The following is a 23442-nucleotide window of genomic DNA, read 5'->3' as shown; positions in this document are numbered from 1 at the left end:
CTTTAGCGCTGTGCAGGGCCCGTAACCCGTGTGCGTCAGGAGATAAACTGAGACAAAGCGAGAGACCTGCCGGACGGCTCATCCAACGTCAGCCCCCTGCTCCAATCTGAGCGAGCTCAAATACAAGATGGCTCAGATACTGGCACATCCTCTAATGTGAGAGATGCCATCAAGTGCCAGCCAGGCCCCTCTGCCATGTGTCTTGGCCGCGCTGGACAGTCCCTGCGACACAGGATCAGACCTCAGCAATGATCACACGCACAAACCTGGAGGGGAACATTTTCACCTGCCTGGGCACTCCCCTCGTGGGATTAAAAGTAGCCGTTCTGCTACAAAGGAATTTCGCAAGCCAATTAGAGAGAGAGTATAGAATTGACATTCATCTGCAGCTTGGACACGATTTCCCTGGGCTTGAATAAAGACATTAACTGGATGTGGCATTATAAAGCCAGCCTTCCCTGCCTTAACACCTCATTTTCCCATTAAAAGCTAAGAATGGGACCCTTCCAGCCCACTTAATTAGCCTCGTTAGGCCCAGTTCTATAATTGACAGGTACCTTTCCCCCAACCCCCTCCTTTTTCCGTTATAAAATACTGGATTTCTGTTATTCCTCTCCAGCTCATCATCTGATGAAGTGGGTTGTGCCCACAAAAGCTCACAGTCCTATATCTATTGTGGTTAGTCTCCAAGGCTGTGTCTACACTGGGCCACTTATTCCGGAAAAGCAGCTGCTTTCCCGGAATAACTTGCCAGCTGTCTACACTGGCCGCTTGCTTTTCCGGAAAAGCAATGAGGATCTACTGTAAAATTGTCAGTGTTTTTCCGGAAAAACTATGCTGCTCCCGTTCGGGTAAAAGTCCTTTTCCGGAAAAACTGTTCCGGAAAAGGGCCAGTGTAGACAGCACAGTAGTCTTTTCCACAAAAAAGCCCCGATCACGAAAATGACGATTGGGGCTTTTTTCCAGAAAAGCGCGTCTACATTGGCCACGGACGCTTTTCCGGGAAAAAGTGCTTTTCCGGAAAAGCATCCTGCCAATGTAGACACACTTTTTCCGGAAATACTTATAACGGAAAACGGTTCCGTTTTAAGCATTTCTGGAAAAGGGTGCCAGTGTAGACATAGCCCAAGGGTACGTCTAGACTACAGACTTTTGTCGACAGAAGTTTTGTCGATAGATACTGTCGACAAAGCTTCTGTCGACAAAGAGCATCTAGACTACAGCCAGTTCTGTCGACAAAGCAAGCTGTTTTGTCGACATGACAGTGTAGACGCAAAGGACAGTGTAGATGCAGTAACGCCGTCTGTCGACGGAACTCTGTCGACAAAAGGCGTTATTCCTCGTAGAATGAGGTTTACCGCCGTCAACAAAACTGCCGAGTTCTGTCGACGTTATGTTGACAGAACTCAGCGGCAGTGTAGACGCAGGTATAGTTTTGTTGACAAAAGTCCGCTTTTGTCGACAAAACCCTGTAGTCTAGACACACCCTAAGGTGCCACAGGGCCACTTGATGAACTAACATAGGACAGCAAGGGGATCGTATAAAGCGTTTGGGGTCAGCGAGGTGAAAGGTCAGGGGAGACTGCTGTGAAGAGCGAGTTAGTGATGAACCTTAATGAGCAAAGCATTGGTCAACAATTGCATTATGGCCCCTAGAATTTGTGTCTGTTCCTTTTATGATGGGGACTGTGGAGATCATAGGAGGGTAGAATTTCAGTGCCCAGGAATTTCCAAAGGAAGCGCTTTGCACATTTTTGCACAGGCTTCTTCAGCTCTTTCTCTCTCTGGGCGGCTAACAGGGAACTGGCATCTTTGTTCCATGGGAGGGATCGGCTGCGTTTGGTTCAGCAGCTGCGGATGGAAGGACCCAAATCCTGTGCACATTGTGATCTGCACCTGCTTAGAGGGGCAGCAGAAGAAGCGGCTGCGTCCCATCGGGCGGCTGCGTGAGAAGGAGCACAGGTGCAGAAACGTCGTGTGGCTCCTAAGTCAGATGTCGCTTGTCTGCACGCTGACCCGTGTCTTAATCCAGCCAGAATGACCAGCAGGCATGGTGCCTCTTGGCTGTCCGTGTAATCTTGCCTAACGGGGGCTCTGCGGTGGGCCTGGGAGGAGTGAGGAAGGACCGCAGGCTTTTCTAATTTAAAAAAAAGAAACCAAACCAATGGGCGACTTTCTGAAAGGTGTTTTGTTTTAAGCCTCTGAGTTTGCCTGCCTTGGGTCTAGCCCACAATGGGTCAAGCTCTAACTCGTGTGGTTAAATTCAGTCCCTGAGCATCTGCTTTGATGGCACAATGTTCTCCAAAGTATGAGCCTTTGGAGAGGGGAAGCCGACTCGCAAACTGGCTTGTGCGCACACCGCTGCCCTCTGCTGGATAGAACTAGAACTCTTCAACGCTGCATCATTGGCCCTCTACTGCACTAGCGAATGGAGATTCACCTTTCGTGGAAGTGGTTGGGGCCTGCGTTTTCGGCAGCAGGAGTTTCCAGGTTCTGTCGCCGTGAAGTTCTGAGGCGTTGCGGCGTGTCCCACAATAACAACTTGTGCCTTTGTTCCAAACGACTACAGCCGCGTCCTTAGGCATATCCTTGCGCCTGGCCCATTGCCTGGAACTACATTGGTCCATGCACCCCTGTCTGCGCCAGACCCTTCATGTCCTCACTGTTTCCCCAGGCTGCAGAGGGCAGGGCTGGGGGAGAGGTAGGGCCTGAGGGGGGTTGTTCCAGCCCTTCTCCGGGCGGGGGGGGGGCAGTCGTGTGGCCTGTGGCTCCCCCCAGATTCTCCCTCACCAGTCGCCACTACACGTTCAGGTCAATGGAGCTGGCTGCCCCTGGGCGGAGAGTGACCAGGCGTGCTGCTCTGCTTTCTTTCAGGAGGAATCTGTCTCTGGTGAAGGAGCTCAGGGACAGAGCCGCGCAGGGCCGGGCCTATGGGAACCTCGGCAACACCCAGTACCTGCTCGGCAACTTCAGCAAAGCCACCGCTTTCCACAAGGAGGTAAGGAGCGTGGCCCTCCTTCCCGTGGGGCGTGGGCGAGCCACTCGCTTCCTGCAGCATAGCCTTGTGCCCGGCCCTCCGCATGGCACTGCCTGCGCCCCTAGCCGCGTCAGACGCCGGAGCCTGTCCCCCGCCTCGTGCTGGTAGCGCCTGACTCCCGAGTTATCCCACCGAAATCCGGGGGCGGAAGGGAGCTCTCCGCACGAAGGGGGTGGAGTCTCGCCTGGTCTAGCCACGTGTCCCTGGAAGGCTGAGCAAGGTGGGCGCTGCAAGGTGGGTGCCGTGGGCTAACCCCACCTAGGCGGGGCTTAGGATAGGGCGCTGCGAGCCGCAGGAGGCTGCTGGGGCTCAGACGGGCAGTGTTGGGAGGCCACGCCCGGGGGCCTGTTGGTACCGATCCACAGGGAGAATCCACCTGAGGCGCAAGTGTTTAAAACATGCGTCTGCTCCCGCCACGTTGGAGGCTCAGTTTGGCGGGTTGAGTGTCTCTCCCACGCGTGGGAGCCGTCCGCCCCCGCGACAGGAGTGAGGCATGTTTGGCAGACGGGAGGCAGCTGGCAGGGTCTGGGCGGGGCGTAGCGGCCTCCCGTCGCCAGGGCCGGCTGCTGTCCTGGACAAGAAACTCACTTGCTTGGAACAGCCCGGAGTGCCCCCGGTGCGAAGCGGAGGAGGCGCAGAGGGTCTCCGCGGCGCGACGTCACCTGCCGCGGCGTGAACCGTCACGGGGCACGTCCTCTTTGCTGCCGCCTTGGCTTGGAACAGCCCCCTGTGGAGTGACGGGCACCCAGCGTCCTTGCTATAACGGGGCCCTGCGCTCGGGCGCCGTCTTCGCTGGGACGCCCTTCCTCCAGGAAGGAGCGTGGTCAGAGGTGCAATGGGGCCAGGCTTTCCCGATCGAAGAGTAACCCGACCCACACAGGACTGGCCCAGGCCAACTGCTGTGCACTGCTGCTCTGCATCAGCCGGGGGTGCGTTAGCGGGGTTGTCTTGCAGGCTGGTTTGAGCTGCGCGGGGGTGTCTGTGGGGTGGGATAAGTAACCAGGTGGTCTGCCCCAGAGGCCTGGGGCCAGCCGGCTGGGTTCCGAGGGGAGCCCTGGTGGAGCCGGGAGTTTGCAGCGAGCCGGCTGGCTGCCCGGGGAGGGCTGGCAGGGTCGGGGAAGGGAGGGCGAGGTGCAGGGTGGGGAGACAGAGACGAAGTCAGGGGACATGGGGGGGATTTGCTCTGCGCCCACGGTCCCGAGCTCCTGGGCGTTACAGCTGAGTGTCAAGCATGTCGCTTCCCAGCTCGGTTGGGCCCCCCCTTCCGCTGACCGATACTATCGCCTCTAGCCCCGAGCCCCAACGGGGCTGCGTGCGGTAGGGGTTAAAATCCTGTTTAATTAGTTAATCCGTTACACTTACCCAGTTAACTGATTAAATGGGGGGGAGGGAGGCCACTCTTCCCTTCCCCCCGCCCCCTCCCCGGACGGGTAGGTGCTGTTCTAGCCTGGCTGCTTCTTGCCCTGTGTGGGGCTGCTGGCGCCCAGCCCTCATGGAGCCAGAAGTAGCAGCCCCACGTGGGCTGGGAGCCGGAAGCCCCATGAGGGGCCCTGGTGGGGCTGGAGAAGCCCTCCGGGTATTGGTTAATCGTTACCTGGTGAGCATCACCCATTAACATCCCTAGCGCAAGGGCTGGCCCCAGGCCGTGCTGTGGCTGGTGGCCTGAGAGAGGGCGCTGGCTGCACCACTCGGCTGTCGCCCGAGCCGCTGGGACTCACGCGCCTGCCTGTGTCTGTTCCAGCGACTCGCCATCGCCAAGGAGTTTGGGGACAGAGCGGCCGAGAGGAGGGCCTACAGCAACCTGGGCAACGCGCACATCTTCCTGGGCAGGTTTGACATCTCGGCGGAGTACTACAAGTGAGTGGTGGGGGGACGCCGAGGCCGGGCTCCGGGCTCTCGGCCTTTGCAGAATGCTCAGCGCCGCCCGGCTGGGCGAGGCTTTCCCCCCGGGAGCCCTGGTCTGTGTCATGAATCCAGGGGTTTCAGACGGGACATCAGCCACCTGCGGGGGACTGGAGCAAGTCTGAGGCAGTGTCTTGTTTTGTCTGTCTTCTGCCGGAGCTTGGCTCCCCATTGAGATGTGCGTCCTCTCGCCACCTGCTGGCCACTTGCATCACTTCTACCGATTAAAGTCGTGTGGTGTTACAGTGCAGTGTTTCTCAACCTTTTTTTTTAATATATAAAGTACCCCTTTAAATAAAAAAAACTACCCCCAGTACCTAGTTTTCAGACACACAGTTTTTTTATCTACCATTGCAACACATTTGTTTAAACAACTTACTCATAGCCCGGCAGGCAATGAAATTTTTGGGTGTAAAAAGTACAAAAATAATGCAACACTGTAAAACTTAAAGCAAAAATTCAGTTTTCTCCAAATTTCAGTTGTGCTGACATGCCCTCCAGACTTCTCTTGAGTACCCCTAAGGGTACTTGTACCACTGGTTGAGAAATACTGTAACCCTGCACTGGGCGGATTTGAACCTGGGACTCTGGAGCTTAGTGTAGGAGCCTCTGCAGCATGAGCGATAAAGCCAGCTGGCTCCCAGCTTAGGCTGTAGAGCTCTCATGTTCTTATCTCTCGCTGTAAGTGGTCCAAGTGCCACTATCTATATGGCACAGTGACCCACACTAGGTGTGAGGGTTACAATAGTCCAAATTCCCAGATTCTCCACAGCAGCTCTCTGCCGTGCTGGTACTGGAAAGGCTGTGCCCTAGGCGGCTGCTTCCCAAAAAAGCAGGGCCAGCCCACTAGCTAACAGCAAGAGTGACCAACCCTCCAGCATTTTTGCAGGCCTTCGCATACCCAGAACTTATCTCGGCTGGTTCTGCTTGGTGGAGCAGAGCTGAATTGATGGATGCAATGGGATTAAATTCGCCCTGCTGCACAGCACTGAATCTAGTGGAGCTACAGCCTGGGGTTGGAGCGCTGGGGGTGGCCAACAGCAGGTCTTAGGGATTTCCACGCTAGCGTGGGAGGGAAAATTTCCAGCTTTGGTAGACGTCCGTGCCAGCTGTGACCGAGCAGAGAGCCCCACCGCACGCCCCCAGCGGTGACTACATGGCTCTTTTTAACTCACTTCTCCATCCTAGCCTGCACTGCACTCTCAGCCTGCTGGGCGTGACCATGCCCGCGTCTCCCTCTGATTGCAGGAAAACGCTCCAGCTGTCCAGACAACTGAAAGACCAAGCGGTCGAAGCTCAGGCTTGCTACAGCCTGGGAAACACGTACACCTTGCTCCAGGACTACGAGAGAGCCATCGAGTACCATCTCAAGCACCTGCTGATAGCGCAGGAGCTGGGGGACAGGTGAGAGATTTGGGGCTGCCTCTGACCTTTGGGAGTGTAATGGCCCCGGGGGGCCGTCAGAAGGGACTCAACCTGGCGTGTCTCTCACTAGACCCCTGAGTCGCTAGAGCTAAAGGACTAAGACCTTTAGCCAGGCAACTGTAGCAGACTTATAACCCTTTCCTATGGTCCAGCTCCTACAATGGGGGGGATATCAGTTCTCCGGTGAGAATTCCTAACAGCCCTCTCCCCCAGCCGCTACTCCTGTTTATCCCAGCCACCCCCGGGATGTAAAAATAGCTTCTCCCTAAGGAACAAAGTGAGCAGTGAATGAGTCCAGAAGCCCCACCGCTCTGTGTCTCTGGTAAGGGAAGCTCGGAGGAGACACAATAACGTTCCACACGGAAGTGATCCGAAATGGCGTCTGAGAACCAATGGCGTTTCCCGGCTCCGTGAGGGAAATGCATTTTGCCTCCTAGATAAATGATGACGAGCCCGTTTCTGCATCTGCCTCCCCGTGTGGGAAGTTTTCCTGTCTCCTCAGCTTTTCTACGCCAGGTCTCGAGTCTCTTGCCGGCCCCCAGCTGAATTTTCAGTCCGCTTGCTCAGGATCTCTGCGAATGACCTAAAGGAGCTGGCACCAGCTGGGGAGCCGGCTCCAGACAGTGCAGAAGGTTCCAGGGAAGGAGCCGGGGGTGGGGGCGACGTCTGAAGGAAACGAGCTTTGCGCGATGGAGATGGAAGTGTCCAGCGGGGGGAGACGAAGGATCGACTGTGCCGTTAGCCAGAGTGGTCGGAGCACCCAGAGAACAGACAGTGCCTGGCTTTGTGGGTGTCCAGCTCGATACGCCCACTGAGGGCCTCTTTTCCCTGGGTGCTGAGCACCTGCCCCCCAGATGAAGTCAACGGGCGCTGCAGATGCTCGGCACCTTCTGAAAATCAGGCCCAAGACGTGCCCCCTTTAATCTCTGGCTGCGAATACCTAGGAGGATGGAGTAGTAAAGCGGGAAATTGGGATCTGTTCCGTGCACCGTCCCTGCGCCTCGCTCTGCCTCAGTTCCCTCATGGGCACAACAGGCCTAGGGAGACCCTCCTCATGGGCGGGTGGGGGGGTGGAGAGACTGTTTGCAGGGCTCTGGGAGTGCCGAGGATGGCAAGAGCTACGCCCGAGAAGACCAGAACGGGGAGCGAACCAGGGACTGTTCCCAGGCACGGTCTGCCGGGAACGACTCGAGTTGAGTGAGACGCTGTGGTGCGGGGTCGGAGTCTCTCTAACAGGAAGTCTAACGAGTGAGCGTCCTTAGAGGGAACAGCGTCCCCCCAAGGGGAAACCCCGTCACTTGGGTCATCTGACAGGGAGGCCTCTCGGGGCGGACTAGGCCAAGCTCTTGAAAGGGGTGTGAGGGACATGGGGGGCCTGTCGCAGGCCAGGTCTGCAGTGTGGCCATTCTGTGGGTCATTTCCAGTGCTCCGTGAAAGTGAGACGGGCCAGGCCTACCCGGAAGGACAGCCTGGCGCTCTGAGACCGGAGTGGGGGGATTTCAAACAGGCCTTCCTGGCTAATGGTGCTGTGGAAATTCCACTCGCTGACCCCCTACAGAGCAATTTCTAAAGACCCTTTGGGACACGCCAGCCCCCAGCCACACGCTGGGGAGGCAGCAGCGACCTCCGGCTTGCAGGAATCGCCGCGAGCGAGCGCCCGGCTTTCACCACCGCCCGGCTTTGCAGCTTTGTTCCGTGGCTTGCAGCATTCCCGCTCCGAAAATCCCCCCCGCCTCCCTGCCGCCTCCTGCCACTAGATGGAGCATGGACATTGCGCAGGAGACAGCGGGCGGCTTTTGGGGCTCTCGCTGCCTGATAGAAGCCCTGTTGCGCGAGATGCCTGTCCGGAGCCTGGGACGTCCCGCCCTTGGGAGTCCATCACGCTGGTTGGCATCTCCTGCTTTTAGGCCGAGGCGACTAAGAAGGCAGCACAGGAGCAAAACATAGAGCAGGCTTTTATCAAACTCCCTGAGCTCCTGTGGGGGGCTGGGAGCAGTGTTCAGGGGAGGCTGGTGAGCTGGAAGCTCTCCCCGCCCCTCGGGAGCTGGCCCTGAGGAGTGCAGAGCACAGAGGGGTTGCTTCCGAGGTATTGGGAGCTGGGGGACAAAATTTAACCATAAAGTGAGCCATCGCCTTAAAAAAAAAAACCTGCTGAAAATTAGAAACCTCGTGACCCAGCTTCCTCATGAACAGACTTAGGGGGGCGCCACAGATCCTCCTGCCGGCACCCCTTGAATACTGTGGGGTCCAGTGTCAGGGTAAGAGGTACTTGTCCTCTTACTACTTGGACCATTGGGCTCGCTGAGGCTACGTCTACACTGCAGGTTTCTTGCACAAGAAGCTTTTTGTGCAAGAGATCTTCCGCAAAAACTACTTGTGCAAGAGCGCGTCCACACTGCAAAAGTGCATGAGCGCGTCCAGGCTGCATGGGCGCGCTCTCGAAAGAACGCTCTGATGGCTACTCACAGAACAGCCACCAGAGCACCTGTGCTTTTTCGGATAGGCTCTTTTTGCGCCCCTGCAGAGCATCCTTTTTGCGCAAGAACTCTTTCCCGAAATGGAGTTATTCCTCGTGGAAAGAGGAATACCTACACCGCAAAAACCCCTCTGCGCTTTGGATTTACTGTTAATTTGCTTGCGCTAAAACGCGCTTGAGGTGTGGACGCTCCACGGGTTTTTGCGCAAAACCCCTCTAGTGTAGACATAGCCTGAGTGCTAGCCGACTGTCTGTCTTGCACGCCCCAGCTCACGAGTGCGGGCAGGAGATGGGGCATTCTCAGTGCAGAGAGGCCTTCCCCTGCTGCTCGGACAGTCGGTTGGCCCTCAGGGTGTGAAATTAAACTCGCCTGCTTTCTCAGCTTCATGCCTGAAGTGAGGGGGGAGGGGTGGACACTGAAAAGCTGCACCGTGGTCTGAGGAGACGTTGCCTGAGGTTATTTCCGGCCCGTGGAGCCAGCCACCGAAACACCAGTGCCGTGGGCTGCCTTGTTGCTGTGCGTGCTCCATGCTGCGTTCCTGCGCCTTCCTCTTTGGGCTGGAAGCGAACGGGGCCGCACTTGGATGCCCGGTCGCTGTTGCCGTGGGAACGTGTGCGTGCAGCGATGGGGTTTAGATCCACCGGGCAGCAGGGGGAGAGTTCAATGACAACCGCCCGCTTCACATCTGGTTGTGTTCGGAAGAGGATGTCGGCTCGGCTGTGCTCTTCTTCCCGGGGGACCCCCGGAGCGATTGCCTGTTTCCCACCCGTCTGCTCCCCAGGAGGGTGGGAATGCCGTGGAAGCAGAGGCTCGCCCCAAGATGAGGGAGTGTCCGGCAAGGGGGGAGACGGATTGAGTTGTTCACACGCTGCTCAGTGGTGACCTGGGATAAAAATAAAGAAGACAATTTTTGAGCGATTAAACACGGTATTTAGAAGGCAGGAATTCTCACAAGGCCGTTTTATCCACACGGACCTTAACATAACCCCCCCGCCTGACCGTTGAGACTGCAGCCTCGTGGGTCAGATCCCCGCTTGGGTAAATCATTGCGGCTCTGTTGCGGTTAATCGGCCGCGCTGATTGACACTGGGCCTGTCTTTTTAATGTCTAGGGCCAGTTATTCTGTAGTCCCTCTGCTCCCTTCAGCTGTCCCAGCTGGTAGCTTTTATAAAAAGGATGTGTGCCCTCGCGCCGCACAACCATCTCGCTCGCTTGGCGTGTAAGCATGCCGCCGCTCAGAGATCCGGAGTGAAACCCTATTGATAGCCAGGGACACTTTGGCATTCAGTTTAGTGGAACCAGGATTTCGCCCTTAGGCTTGATTCTGTGTGTAAAAGTGGGCACAGAAATCAGCATGGAAACAGCGTCTTTGATGCTTCCAAGGAGAAGCCAGAACGGGCCAGGTCCTGCAATGGCTGGTTTTTGCTGCGTCTCCCAGAATGCCGATGGATGGCGGTTTCCTGTTTTGCAGGGTGGGAGAAGGAAGAGCCTGCTGGAGCCTAGGAAATGCCTATGTCTCCCTCGGGAACCATGACCAAGCCCTGCGTTTTGCAAGGAAGCATCTTGAAATCTCCCAAGAGGTAAGATGATCAGGGTGAACCACGTCTCCCTGTTGGGAGCAAGGCTGAGAACGTTCCTCTCCAAGTCTAGAAAGTCTGTTTTTATGTGGCATCTTTGGGAATTGCAAACCTAGCCTGGAAAACTCCCATCCAGGGAGACCCCCGGGTTCTGTCTTAATTGTTGCTAATATCACTACGGTGCCTGGATTACTCCACCCTGGTTTGCGAATGGCTCCGTCAGCATGGTTCTTAGGGGCCAGGAGCCTGCAGTCCCTCTGGGCTGGCAGCTGAGAACAGCGGCGCTGGGAGCCGGGGCTTTTGGTGCACCGGTAACATTTCATGGGCATATTTGCATATTCATTATTGGCATAATGTTTATACAAATAAACTGTTACAGGTGCGCCCAAAGTTTGTGACTGGCTTTGCTGGTCTGCGCTATAAACAAGGTTGGGAACCACCGAGTTCGGAGAACCCCCGTGTTTGAGCCCAGGGCTGGGTGATGTTGGTTGAACTCAGGGAGCGGGTAGCTGACTCAGAGCCCAGTCCTGGTTTGTAGGGAATCAAGGGTCTGAAGAGATGGGTGATGGCTTTACTCTGTGGATGCCACACGCTGTCTTACCAGGGCTGGCAGCTCCTGGCAGCACTCTCGGGAACATGATGGAGAAGGAGGCTGGGAAAGTTTCCTAATAAAGATGGGGGGAAGTAAGAGCCGTCCTCCTCTGGCGCAGTGTGCTATTCGACAACCAAACCATTTTTAAGACATTAGGTTGCCTTTCTCCTCCCGGTCTTGGTTGTTTTGCTCTTGCTTGGGTGCTTCTAGGTTCAAAGTGGAAGAGCCAGAATAGCCCCAATGTGGCTCTTCTCACCAGATTTCTGGCTTAGAAGTACTGGAAAGTCCCTCCGAAGCAAGCTGTCCTGAGACTTCCAGAGAGGTTTGTGAACAGAGAAGCAAGTCAGGCCTTGGTCTGCATTTCGGGACCACAGCCAGACGCGCCTTGCCCGTCTCTTAAGGATAGCGTTGGCTGCTCTCCCCTCGAGAGGCTCAAACCGCTGCCAAGGAAACGGCTGAAAGAGATTGTCTGCAACTCTAAAATGGTGTGGAGTTGTGTCTATACCTCTTGGGGCCCAGATAGCCAAAGCCATCAGCACAAGGCAGCTGCTAATCCCGTGGTAGCCAAAGCTACCCTAATTACCACAGAAAACACTTTCCTCTGTCCGCAAACATTGCACCCAGGGCTGATCCCACAAATGGCAGCAGTCAAGTTTCACCCACTTGGCTCTACAGCTGCATGTGGTTTGGCCTCAATCAATAGAAGCAAAGGCAAAGCCAAGTTCCTTGTGTCTCCATCAGGGTTTTGCACTGGTGTAACCAGCCCGGTGTCCAGTGATCTCATTCTATGGAGGCAACTTTTCTGAAACAGATGAGGCCTGAAAAGTTTTTGGCGGCTTTGGGATCTGAACTGCAAAAGGGCTTTGTTGTTCACCTTGAGCAACCCGGTAGGAAGAAATCAGCGTCGGTCCCTTTAACGCTTTGACGAAGTTGCCCTTTGGAAGCATTAATTGAAACCACCATTTATACGTGCTTTGTGCATTCTCCTGTCTCTGTTAGCGTGGCTAAATCTTGGGGTAGGGCTAACACACCAGCTTAATTATACGCTTAATTATACTTGTCAGCCATTCAGAAGAACCGCTGCTCGTTGGCCCTGTACGTTTCAGAACAAATTGACTTTTCGGCGTTGGGTTGGAGTCTTCCAGCGTGGCGCTGATTACTCACAGCCAGATGGAGGCTCAGCTGTTGGCACTGTAGATGAACAGGGATGGGAGGACAGACACAATAGCAGCCTTCACTGCTCCTGGGAGTGGTGAGGGGAAGCCTTTGAGGATTTACAATGCTGTGCTCTTTGTGGGTTGATGGCTTTGATTACAGGGCAGCGTCGGAAGGGGCTTACTCATGGCAGGTGGCTAATAAACTCCCTCGTGGCACTAAATATGGAGCGGTGCTGAGAAATCACATCCATTTCAGGGATGCAAGGGGAGGGTGCACACGAATTTCCAGCATTCGTCTGCTTTTAGTGAGCAAGGAGCCAGATTAGGAGCATAAATTGCTCCAAGATAGACAGAGCAAGGGATGTAAATAAATAAATAAAAAAAGACCACGGCCCATCCGGGAACGCCTTTCCATTGGCGTGTGGACAGCAGGTTGGCACCTCTGTGGAAATTGGAGAGCCAGGATTAGGACAGAAATCTCTGTCCTCATATTCCCCCTTCAAGATCTATGTGTTTTGATGGATGCCTGCAAGCAATCAGCTGCCAGAAAGTCTCTGATAGGAATTGTTTCTTTAAGGTCATCTGAAACAAGTGGGAATGAGCTACGCATTTCACAGGGTGTGTCCAGGACTTGAGAACCCAACCTGACCCGGGTAAATTCTCTGGAAAGCATCTCAACCACAAAACTGGTGTAACTGGATGGCGCAAACCACGGGGACTCTCACGTGGCCACAAAATACGCCACAGTGCGGCATTGACTAAGGGGTTGTGTTCTACTCCGGAGGACCAAGATGTCCTTTCTAAAAGACACAGCTATGGCCATAGAAAGTAGAGGCTGCTTCCAAATGACCTTTCTGTGTCCGTGACTCCTGGCTAGTTAGTTCCCATATTCGGGGAAACTCTGTAGGATCCTTTTAGCTAGTTCATCTCTTTTGTTGTTCAGTGCAGTGGAGCTGGGCTTTTGAAAGAGATCTCAGCAGTTATAAAATGATAAATGATACCCCCCCCCCAGCATGATTGTGCACTGCCGATTGATGGACTAGTTTGGATTTCGATTGACATGGGGGTTCAGGGTATGATTCAGACCTATAAGGGGCAGGGACATAAAATCCCGTTTAACTGGTTAACTCATTAAGCGGGATTCCCAGCCCAGCTAGAGCAGCTCCCAGCCAGTGGACTTCCACCGGCTCCTGGCTGGCTGCTGATCCCTCGGAGCTACCAGCTCCTGGCCCTGCCAGCTCCTGGGTCCACGGGGCTGCCAGTTCCCAACTGCCACAGCTCCCGACCTCTTGGATTTGCCAGCTCCTGACCCCATGGGGCTGCCGGCCCTCGGCTGCCAGCCCAGAGGGGCTCCTGGCCCTGGCCCACAGCAGAGTGCTCTGTGCGAGAGCTGTTCCCAGGCACCGGTGAACTGGCTACTAGTAAACATCACCCGGTAAGGTTACGTGTTTGCATCCCTGCTAAGGGGTTGTGCCAGGACTTGCCCTGCAACCCTGCATGCCCGATAATTCTTTGCTGCTGTAGCTCCCATCCTGGGATGCTCACCCCCAGCCTACAAGCATGCTGGTCTTGAGTATCTGTGCGCTAAGCAGCCCTGGTGCACCAAGTCCTACCCAGGGTGCTCTGAACCCAGAGCTCCGGTTACTAATCTTTGTTTTCCAGGCAGTGTTAGGAAATAAATTGGGGTGGGGGTGGGGGTGGAGGAAGACCCAGGAGCTCCGTCCGATCAATGATCGGTTAACACAAGACTGCTTCCACTCAAACGTCCTCGTTTTTAGTGAGCACCGAGCACCCATCAAAAATCGCCCTTGTCCAGAGCACCCCAGGGATCGTTACCCCACGTCAGAGGTGGTGTCAGCAGTGGGATTCCAGTGAGCACCCTTCTCGCTAGTGCTTGGAGCTTGGTCGCAGATCCGGACGTCTCCAAAGGATGCGCTCTCTCCGTAACTCAGCGCAAAGCGTAACTCCGAGTAACAAGTTCTCTTGCAACAGCAAGAAACTCGCAATTTTTACATATCAGCAAAGCAGCTGGAGCAAGCAACTTACAAAGCCCCACAGGAACTTCCACCAGCCAGGAGATCCCCAGACGCACCCAGTCCGGAATTTCCCCCACACCATGTTCTCTGCAATGTCTAGTCGGGATGAAATGGGGTAGCTGGCTAACCGGTGCCCGGCCCCACTATGCCACGGATTCCTGTGAGCCTCCGTCCAGCGCAAGGCGGCAGTCAGTTAACTAGTGAAACACACAGTTTAACTAGTTAATATTTTAAACAGGATTTTCTATCCCTAATGCCTAGCCTGTCCTGGTTCGGAGAAATACTACGGTGTGTTTGTTCCTTTCTAGAGACAGAAGCACATCACCGTTTATTAACTAATAAATGTATTAACGGCATAAGGAGATGGTGCCACGTAAGGGGAATAGCGTTAGAGAGCGTAACAAGCAAATACAAGTGAAAACCTGCCTCTAACACTTAATCTATCAAGGCGCAGGCTTTGTTCCAGCTGGTTTCTCTCGCCGGTCTCTCCTCTTCCCAGCCATGGCTGACTTGTTCTCTATCAGGGCCTTCCACAGAAGTGTACGGGCCTGGTTTCTCTTTATTTGCCCAGGTGAAAGAGCTTTCCCTGAGCAGGTTTCTCACCCACATGCTCAATTAAATCCCCATTTAATTGGGATTGGTCCTGCCTTGGGCAGGGGGCTGGACTTGATGACCTTCTGAGGTCTCTTCCAGCTCTGTGCTTCTATGCGGGTCCCCTGGGTTAAAGGACCCACCGTTCTCAGCTTGCAAGAGCTCTGTTCCCGTTGGTTGTCTAGTGGCGGAAGCCAAAGATGGCTTTGGTCCTTGTTTAGATATTCCTAAATGTAGTGACTTGGTTTCGGTCGGCAGGATGCTGTAAGCCTGTTTCTCCCTTCCCGAGGGCTTCCCATTCCCGTGTAAATGTTTTGATTGTTCTGATTCCCCCCCTGCTTAATTTACCTCAGAGACAGTTGCCATCTCTCCTGTCTCGGGGAGGGGGGGGGGGGAATCCTGTTTCTCGCTGCTTGGCTCCAGCTGTTAAAGCACAATGTCCCAGAGTATCCCCGTTCCTTCATGTAGGGTTAACACGGCCAGGTCACAAGGATATTACTCACCGGCATGTCATTAGCTTTCAGAACAGACCTTTCGGGCAGCTTGTCTTGGGATCTCCCTCGGGGGAACGTAACACCCAAGGAGCTGCTCCGGAACGGGGTTCTCCCGGCGCACCCAACGCTGGTTTAGTACTGAGCCCGGCGTATCCTGGGTGTGCGCGCGCGGCGCTGTCCATTCAGCTGCTCAGCCCTGCTGTACACGGTCAGGTTGGGTCGGTATAATCTGCCTTGCACTGAGCCGGTAGGCAGAAGGCTGCACTTGGGTAAATCCTGGTTAAGGTGATACAGTGACACCACCTCCCCGAGGGGCTTTGAGTCACAGGCAACATGCTGCGGCGGATGCTGTGTTACTTACGTTGGCCTCCAGCGTCTGTCCCACGATGCGGAATGGCAGCAGACGGTGTCTCCCATCTGCCTCCATCGTGCAGCCTTGCCTGGGTCTGCCGGGGCTTCCTGACTGTGCACCGAGGACACCGGCCCCTGGCAGGCTGCCCTTCCAACAGCCCCCGTCTTGGTCTTTGCTTTGCAGATCGGGGATCGGAACGGGGAGCTGACGGCGCACAGGAACGTGGCCCAGCTGAAGTCAGCCCTGGGCCTGAGACTCGACGAGGAGGAGGGGGCTGCCACCCTTCGTCCCGCGGGCTACGAAGCGCAAGGTGCGTCTCCAGAGCGGCCGTCTCTTGGGGCGCGTCTGCACGGCTGCTGAGCGCGTGGCTCCGGGCGCCGGCGGCCAGGCTCGTGCTGGCTCTGCTCCAGCGAGCGCGCTACGAGGAGCAGCATGGACGTGGCGGCGCTGGCGGGCCGGTCGCCCAAGCCCGTCTAACCCCGTGGGTGCCAGCTCAGGCAGCAAGTCCGAGTCGCTGCTGGGGCCAGAACAGCCGCACTGGTTTTAGCACCCCGGCTGGAGTGGAGCCAGGGCAGCTCCGTCTTCCCAGGCTGGGAGGGTTGCTGTCTGCTACCTTGCAGATAAACCTCACTTCCCCGCAATGGCCTTTCCTTGAAACAAGGCTCATTGGGGTTCCTGGCCTCTTGTTCTGTTCGTGTGTCTTTGGAGCACCTAGTTTTCTTGCACATTGTTGGTGTTAAATGTAAAACAAAGTTAAAACAGTAGGAGCCATAGGAGTTGCTCTTGGTCCTCCCAGTCTGCTATTCAGCTTCTGGCAACAGCCAGTGCTCCTGGACAAGCTGAAAGCCTCCCGAAAATGCAGCTAGACAGTGGCACTCTTCTGTACGAGTGATGGGGAATGATCCTGGCCCTTGCAGTGATTGCCTTACAGCCAGCAGCATGCAGAAGCTTTTGTGTAAGCGGAAAGGGTTGCTGGATACGACTGGTCTCCTGCAGCGGTGAGTTCCACAGGTTGTGACTGGCCTTTATGTGAAGCGGTGTTTCCTCAGACTCGTTCTGAGCTGCCCAGCTGAAGGCAAAACGTGGCTCCTCTCCGTCGTCTTTGTCGTGGCGAAGTGCCGAGCGCGTGTTCGGCGCTTTACGAACACGTGGATAGATGTTGGTGCCTGCCTGGGGGGGGGGGGGGGGGAGGGGAGGGTCTGATGGAAACCGGGCACAGACAAAACAGCTCAGACGCAGCGCATTGGGTGGCTGCAAAGACCCTGCGTGTGGTGTTGCTGAGGGAAGGGAACCTTGGGGCTGGGAGAAGTGCTGGCTTCTTGGCGGAGGAGGGAGATGGTTGGGCAAATGAGAAGAGGGAGGTGTTTCCCGATGGTCAAGAGCCACACGGAGACGACACGAAACCCAGAGTGGGAGAAGGATGCTAAGAGGATGGTGTGAGTGTTGTGGGACGTGGCTGCATTCGATGTTCCGTAGATAGAGGAAGGCCAGGGGTGAGCGTTGGGAATGAAGGGGGCTTGAGCTTTGTCGCCAGGAAAAGACGGGGGCTGACTCCTTCCTTGCTCCTTGCGGAATCGTTTTGGGCCGTCAACCCGGGGCGAGAAGCAGAGCCAGCGGTGGGAGCGAGGGCAGAGTCCGGATTGGGTGTCACGCCGGGCACAGGAGCCAAGTGGAGTGGGATGAAAAGCAAGCCACCCCCGGTACACACGGCTGCTGCCCCCCGCCCGGCTCTCCCAAAACGGCACCCTTGACCTTGGAGCAAGGTGGGAGGGGCCAAGGGTGGAAGGGGCGGGGCATAGGGCAGTAAGCCCTTCGCGCCACCTGGACCACAGCGCTGGCCTCCCTCCCAGCTCTCGGAGCTGTGCAGAGCAGCACTCCTGCTCCAGGCCCCGGGGTAGTAACAAGCCTCAGCATCCCGGAGCCTGACTCCTCCCTGAATGCTCTGCAGGCATTTCCCTCTTGCCAAGACCAAAGGCAAGATGGGGCCTGGCTTTGTGGCAAGGGACAAAGGGGCGATGCTCTCCCTGCCATGCGCCCCAGACAGTTTTCTCTGCTCCCCGGGGAGCTGATTGATCCCGCCACCTGGCACGCTCTTTGCCTGACGATCAGACGTGCCTGAAAGAATCTGGCTTTCTGATCTGAGACATCGCACCCCACTCGGGGCGTAACGGAGCAGAGCCCCCCGAGTTCCTTGCCCATTTCAAGGCCGAGAACAGCGCGGTGAGGGGCCGTTCCATTTCATGGAGGGTTGCGATCGGTCACGTTTGCTTTCGTGTCGATTAGGAATGAAAGCAAAACCGCTGAAAATTCTCGGGGAGAGAGACAGCCTGGCACCTGCGACTGGCGAGCCCAGAAATGACTCCGGAGCGCTCTGGTTGGCCTGGGGCTGCAGGGCCTGGAAGCTGGGGGTCCCTAACGTGCTGGAATCCAGGTTCCAGGCAGGTTGCTGATGAGCCAGACGGAGGACTCCGGTTGGTTTTCAAAAGCTGCAGGGTGCAGCAGGATGGGGTCCCCCGGGATCCTGCCTGGCTCCCTGAGGGACTGCGTCAATCAAACGGTCTCCATTGCTGGTTCTGACTGCAGTGAATTGGGACGTTCGGATGAGAGCCCGTTTGGTCTGAGTGGTTCCAGCCGGCCCCTGTGGCTGAGGGGGAAGTGGCACGCCCCCAAACGGCGCCCTCCAGCTCTCGGAAACTGGGAACCTCAGCATGATCCAAGCTCGTGTCAGAGCGCCCCAGAATCATTTCTGTCTCGTCCCGCTGAATGCATGGCATCTCTCACACCAGGCCTCGCGCTGATCTCGTTACTCCCCTGGGGGCCGTCACATCTGCGAGGCTGTTGGTCAGTTAAATGTCACCTTGTTAGCACTTAAAAAACAACAAAGAGTCTAGTACAGTGGTCTCCAACCTTTTTACACCCAAGATCACTTTTTAAATGACAGACCAAGCCAAGATCTACCGCCCCGCCCTCTCTGTTCTCCTCTTTTCCATCACTTGCTATCCCCAATCCTTATACTGCTACTTTAAAAAAAAAAATTCCCACCATTCCTCGCAGCTCCTCACCTGTGCTGTTGCTCGGTGAGTAGCTGCTCCTCAAATGAGGAAATCTAATGTAAATGTACTGCACAGGCGCACAGTTCAGAGAGGGCTCAAGAGCTACTCTTAGAGCCTCCGAGATCTACCGGTAGATCGCGATCTACTGGTTGGTGACCACGGGTCTAGTAGCATCCCAAAGACTAACTAGTTACAAGAGGCTGATAAGAACCATTAGTTTGCACGTGGAAAGGAAGATGACCAACCCCTCTGAAGCTTATTAGCACTGACACTTTCCTCTAGCGTTGGTTATTTCGTCACTGGCGGCACGGACTTGTAAAGCAGATCCCACAGTGAGACGGCTGTTCCCTAACTGAAGTTAGCCAGGAATGTTTGCAGAGCCTGTTGCTTTTGATGGTGTAGCCTGGCGTCGAAATATCAAAGGCCGTTCCAGAGGCGACCGTCCCGTCCCCTTGAGCTGTAAATGCTTTCGTCCATGCTCAGGCCCTGTGGCCTCTGGTTCGGTGCTGCAGCGTGAGCTGGGCGGCGTGAGTTTGGGATGCTGCCGCTGTCCCATCTGTCCCCCTCCACGTCGCTGGTTGTCTGTTAAGCAGCCCGTACCCGTTGTTTGCCTGAGCCACGTCCTCCCCTGGGCAGGTGTTTTGGTTTGGATGGGAGACGGGAGTTAGCCTAGAAGTTGGGTTTGCTTCCTTGTGCCCTGGTTCGGTGACTGATAATTAAAACTAATTATTATGCAAGGGTGTGAACTGGGGAGGTCCTCCACCGTATCATCGTCTCCTCGGAGCCTAAGGTGAGTGCTGGGCTGCGTTAGCATCCAAAGCGGGTTTAACTTCCTCCTGTGATTGGCGCGTGTGTGACTGAGAGCCCGAGGGGCTCCGGGCGTACGCATCAGAGAGAAAGAAAGTGGCCCCATTCATCAGATGGCACTGTGTGTGTGAGCCTTTCCCAAGGCTGTAAGGACCTCATTCATCAGTGGAGCCATGGATCCGGTTCCCAGGGTCAGGTTTGTTCCAAAGAGAAGGACAAAATGTTCTTAAAAAAAAAAAAAAATTAATGAATGAATGAATGGAAAAGCTGCTGACCGAGGCGAGCGCGGGAGTGATGGGCAGGGCTGTGGCAAGCGTCGCAGCTTTCCTTCATAGAATCATAGAACACTAGGACTGGAAGGGACCTCGAGAGTCATCGACTCCAGCCCCCTGCCCTTATGGCAGGACCGAGCACCGTCTAGACCATCCCTGATAGACATTTATCTAACCTACCCTTAAATAGCTCCACAGATGGAGATTCCACAACCCCCCTAGGTAATTCATTCCAGTGTTTCACCACCCTGACAGGCAGGAACTTTTTCCTAATGTCCAACCTAAACCTCCGTTGCTGCAGTTTAAGCCCATTGCTTCTTGTCCTGTCCTCAGAGGCCAAGGAGAACAATTTTTTCTGCTGCCTCCTTGTTAACACCCTTTTAGGTCCTTGAAAACTGCTATTCTGTCCCCTCTCCGTCATCTCTTTTCCCAACGAAAGAAGCCCCGTTCTTTCAGTCTTCCCTCACAGGTCATGTCTTCTAGACCTTGAATCATTCTCGTTGCTCTTCTCTGGACCTTCTCCAGCTTCTCCCCATCTTTCTTGAAATGCGGTGCCCAGAACTGGGCACAATATTCCAGCTGAGGCCTAATCAGCACAGAGTAGAGTGGAAGAATGACTCCTCGTGTCTTGCTTTCCATCCTGCAGGAGCCTAGAACCCAGAGTCCTACAACTCCTCCCAACATGGGTATGGGGGCCCAAATAGAGCAGAACTGAAATCCAGTCCCAGCCTGAACATCTGCACTGCAATGAAATGGTCCCTTACTCCAACCCTCATGAGCCAAGTCAACTGCCACGGCCATTCATTGGTTTTTAATTGCACGGTAGCCACGCTCCTAGGCTAACTCGCTCCCTTGTGCATTTGCTAACGTCTCTGAGGCCCAGGGGAGGTTAATGATGCTCCTCTGCTTTGCCAGGGACCCGTGAGGCTCAATTAATGGTTCCAAGGCATTTTCATGGTGCCTCTGATGGTCCCAATGTGTACTAAGGGCCCGGTTATTGTAGTTACCATAGCAACAATTCATGGCCAGGCGACGGCAGGAAAATGTGGATCCCTTGGAGGAATCAGGTGAGATGTATCCCAGAGTCAAACTGATTGGCAACGCTGTCCTGCTTCTTGGAGACAGTAAATCTTTTGGGGAGAAGCTCTTTGAACCCCCCCTGCCGGAGCACTGAGCATGGGGAAGATTATTTAGTGGCTCTTTGTTCATGTGGCTGTGAAAATCAGCTGATGGTGGGGGGGGAGATAGCGTTGCAAACATTCTACCTGTTTGAAGTCAATTGAATTGCTTTCTAGATTCCTCTGGCGATTTCTCACGCGTGATCTCTCTGAATCTGAGCCTGGAACTGAAACGTACTCAGCCATATCGTCACATCAGATGTTTTCTGCTGGTTACTTTCGCGTCTAATTCACGGGCACGGCATTGTGTCTGGAAAAGGCTGGTATCTGATACGTCTCTTCAGTTTTGGCTCCCCTTGCTGGGTTCCTTGTGTTCCTTGAACAACTGGCTGTTTGGAGACAAAGCTGGAGGCCACAGGAGTGCGATGGTGGCCGGAATCGTCTTGTGAAATCAGTGACCTTGTCACGCAGCACAAACATGCCGAGCAGGGAAGGAGAACGCACCAGAGGAACAGAGAGAGAGAGCAAATAAACGGGCTGCAGTCATTCCTCCCGGCATGGGTATGTGGGCCCATATGCAGCAGCGTTGGAAAACAAAGGATTTTGCAGTTCTTCTGCTCAAGAGAGGTTGGCACTTTTAATGTAGGGAACTGAGGTCTCCTAGGCTTTAAGGGCCTGAGAATTTCACCCACTTCCTGCTGGGTTGAGGACCCAGGCTGGAGAAATGTAAGTGACTGGCGCCATCACCCCAAACTCCCTCACTGCAGTTTGGACACGCACAGGAAGCTTCATCTTCTGTTTTCTCGGATGCGTTAGACTTAGAGTCTCTTCCGAGGGACTGGGCCCAGACCACAACGTTACCTCCCAGAATGGGGGCATCTCCCTCCCCAAATCAGTGAGTGTCTGGGGAAAGGGAAAGGCCGCGAATGTCCCTAAAGAACCTGCTCGCATCAGATTTCTGACAAACCAGCTCAAACCTGTCCCCCTCAAGTAAATAAACAGGCACAGTTTGCTAGAGCCCCTTCCATTTGTAGGCCTCAAAGCCTTGTACAAAGGAGTCGTCGTCTTCTCGTCCCCCGTGAACAGCTGGGGAAACTGAGGCACAGAGCGGTGATGTGACTTGCCTAGAACACACAGTGAGGTAGTGGCAGAGACCGGAATAGCAACGAGGTCCATCGGGCCGTGCTGCCTCCGCTGTAAGTGGAGTGCCAGAGAGGATGGAGAGAGGCTGTTCTCAGTAGGGGCAGATGGCAGAACAAGGAGCAATGGTCCCAAGTTGCAGCAGGGGAGGTCTAGGTTGGAGATTAGGAAAAACTCTTTCCCTAGGCGGGTGGGGAAGCCCTGAGCTGGGTTCCCTAGGGAGAGGGGAATCTCCATCCTTAGAGGTGTTTAAGTCTCGGCTTGACAAAGCCCTGGCCGGGTTGATTGAGTTGGGACCGGTCCTGCCTTGGGCAGGGGGCTGGACCTGATGACTCCTGAGGTCTCTTCCAGCTCTGCGGTTCTATGAATTTGCGGGGGTGACGATTAGGGATGTTAAAAATCGTTTCTTATGGTAACCGTGTAATCACTGACAATCTCAGCGGTCACACGGTGACTCGTGCCGCCAAGTCTCCTTGGGAACAGGGCCGCCGGCCTCTGCCCACCCGGCTCCGTTGAGTGTAACCGACACGGTTATCCGATAAGCATCCGTTTATTGGTTAAACGGTCAGTCGTTTCCATTCAAACATCCCTCGTGCCGACGGCAGCGTAGCAGCGCTGGGATTGGACGCCGCGGGAGCGCGCGGCTCTCGCCGCCAGTGTTGTGTGCAATAAGCCCGCACCGCACTGCACCTGCCGGTCACTTTAGTAACACTGGTAGGGAAAAACGACGCAGACGAAAACTAGCGGAGTCCGGTAGCGCATGGACAACCGTCAACAAAGGATCTCCTGGACTATACTGACCCCTGCTGGGCCACAGGCTGCCCTCCATTGTTGAAACCCTCTGTGTCTAGCTGCCCTGCCTTGCCTTGAGGTCCTGCCTTGTCTTCGGATGCAGCCTAGGTGCTTTGCTAAGGACGTTCCCTCCTCTGCTGTCCAGGCTGGTGCTCCGGCTGGCTGGGACTGCCTGGCCTTACCAGTTCTGTTTAAGCGGGGCAGTTATTCAGCCGTCCCCGTGTGGTGGTTCCCACCCAGCCAGGGGGATCTGGGCTGGAACGGAATCGGCGCCCCGGGAGGCTCGAGGGACTGGTATCGCACCGGCTGTGTGCAGACAGAACAGCTCCTCCGCAGGAGCGCCCAATCCAGATCCTGTGGCCGGGACGCTCTGCTCTTCTCCACTCCCGTCCCTGTCTCCTGCAGGCCTAGGGGATTATGGTGCACGGGCAGGGTGCCGGATTGGGACTGGGAGGACTCCGATTTTAGGTCTGGCTCTGCTGTGTGTCTTGGAGCAAGGCCCGTCCCGTCCCTTTGCCTCGGTTTCCTTGTGTCTGATTCTTTTCTACCTGGGATTCCGATAGATCCCCTGGACTCGCATGCAGTGCCGGAGGAGGGGGGGGAGTGTTCCCACGGGCCGC

General features: G+C 55.3%; 1 protein-coding gene across 5 annotated transcripts in view; it reads left to right on the top strand.

The window, feature by feature from the left end:
- The window catches only part of GPSM1 (G protein signaling modulator 1), a 159425-nt gene that overhangs the window by 61882 nt on the left and 74101 nt on the right, over positions 1–23442 (top strand). For 4 of the 5 annotated variants that reach the window (XM_075905594.2, XM_075905593.2, XM_075905590.2 and 1 more), the window contains 5 exons: positions 2875–2998; positions 4779–4894; positions 6188–6343; positions 10313–10421; positions 15824–15950. In XM_075905594.2, the coding sequence (XP_075761709.2) occupies positions 2875–2998; positions 4779–4894; positions 6188–6343; positions 10313–10421; positions 15824–15950 (632 nt within the window). Of the gene's footprint in view, positions 1–2874; positions 2999–4778; positions 4895–6187; positions 6344–10312; positions 10422–15823; positions 15951–23442 lie in introns of those variants that run through there. The other variant, XM_075905600.2, reaches the window with a different exon arrangement.

This window comes from Pelodiscus sinensis, chromosome 23, assembly GCF_052426305.1.
Source record: "Pelodiscus sinensis isolate ZL-2025 chromosome 23, ASM5242630v1, whole genome shotgun sequence".
In the NCBI taxonomy this organism is placed as follows: Eukaryota; Metazoa; Chordata; order Testudines; family Trionychidae; genus Pelodiscus; species Pelodiscus sinensis.
The sequence above is the reverse complement of the archived record's forward strand: the minus strand, read 5'-3'. Positions and strand labels throughout refer to the sequence as shown.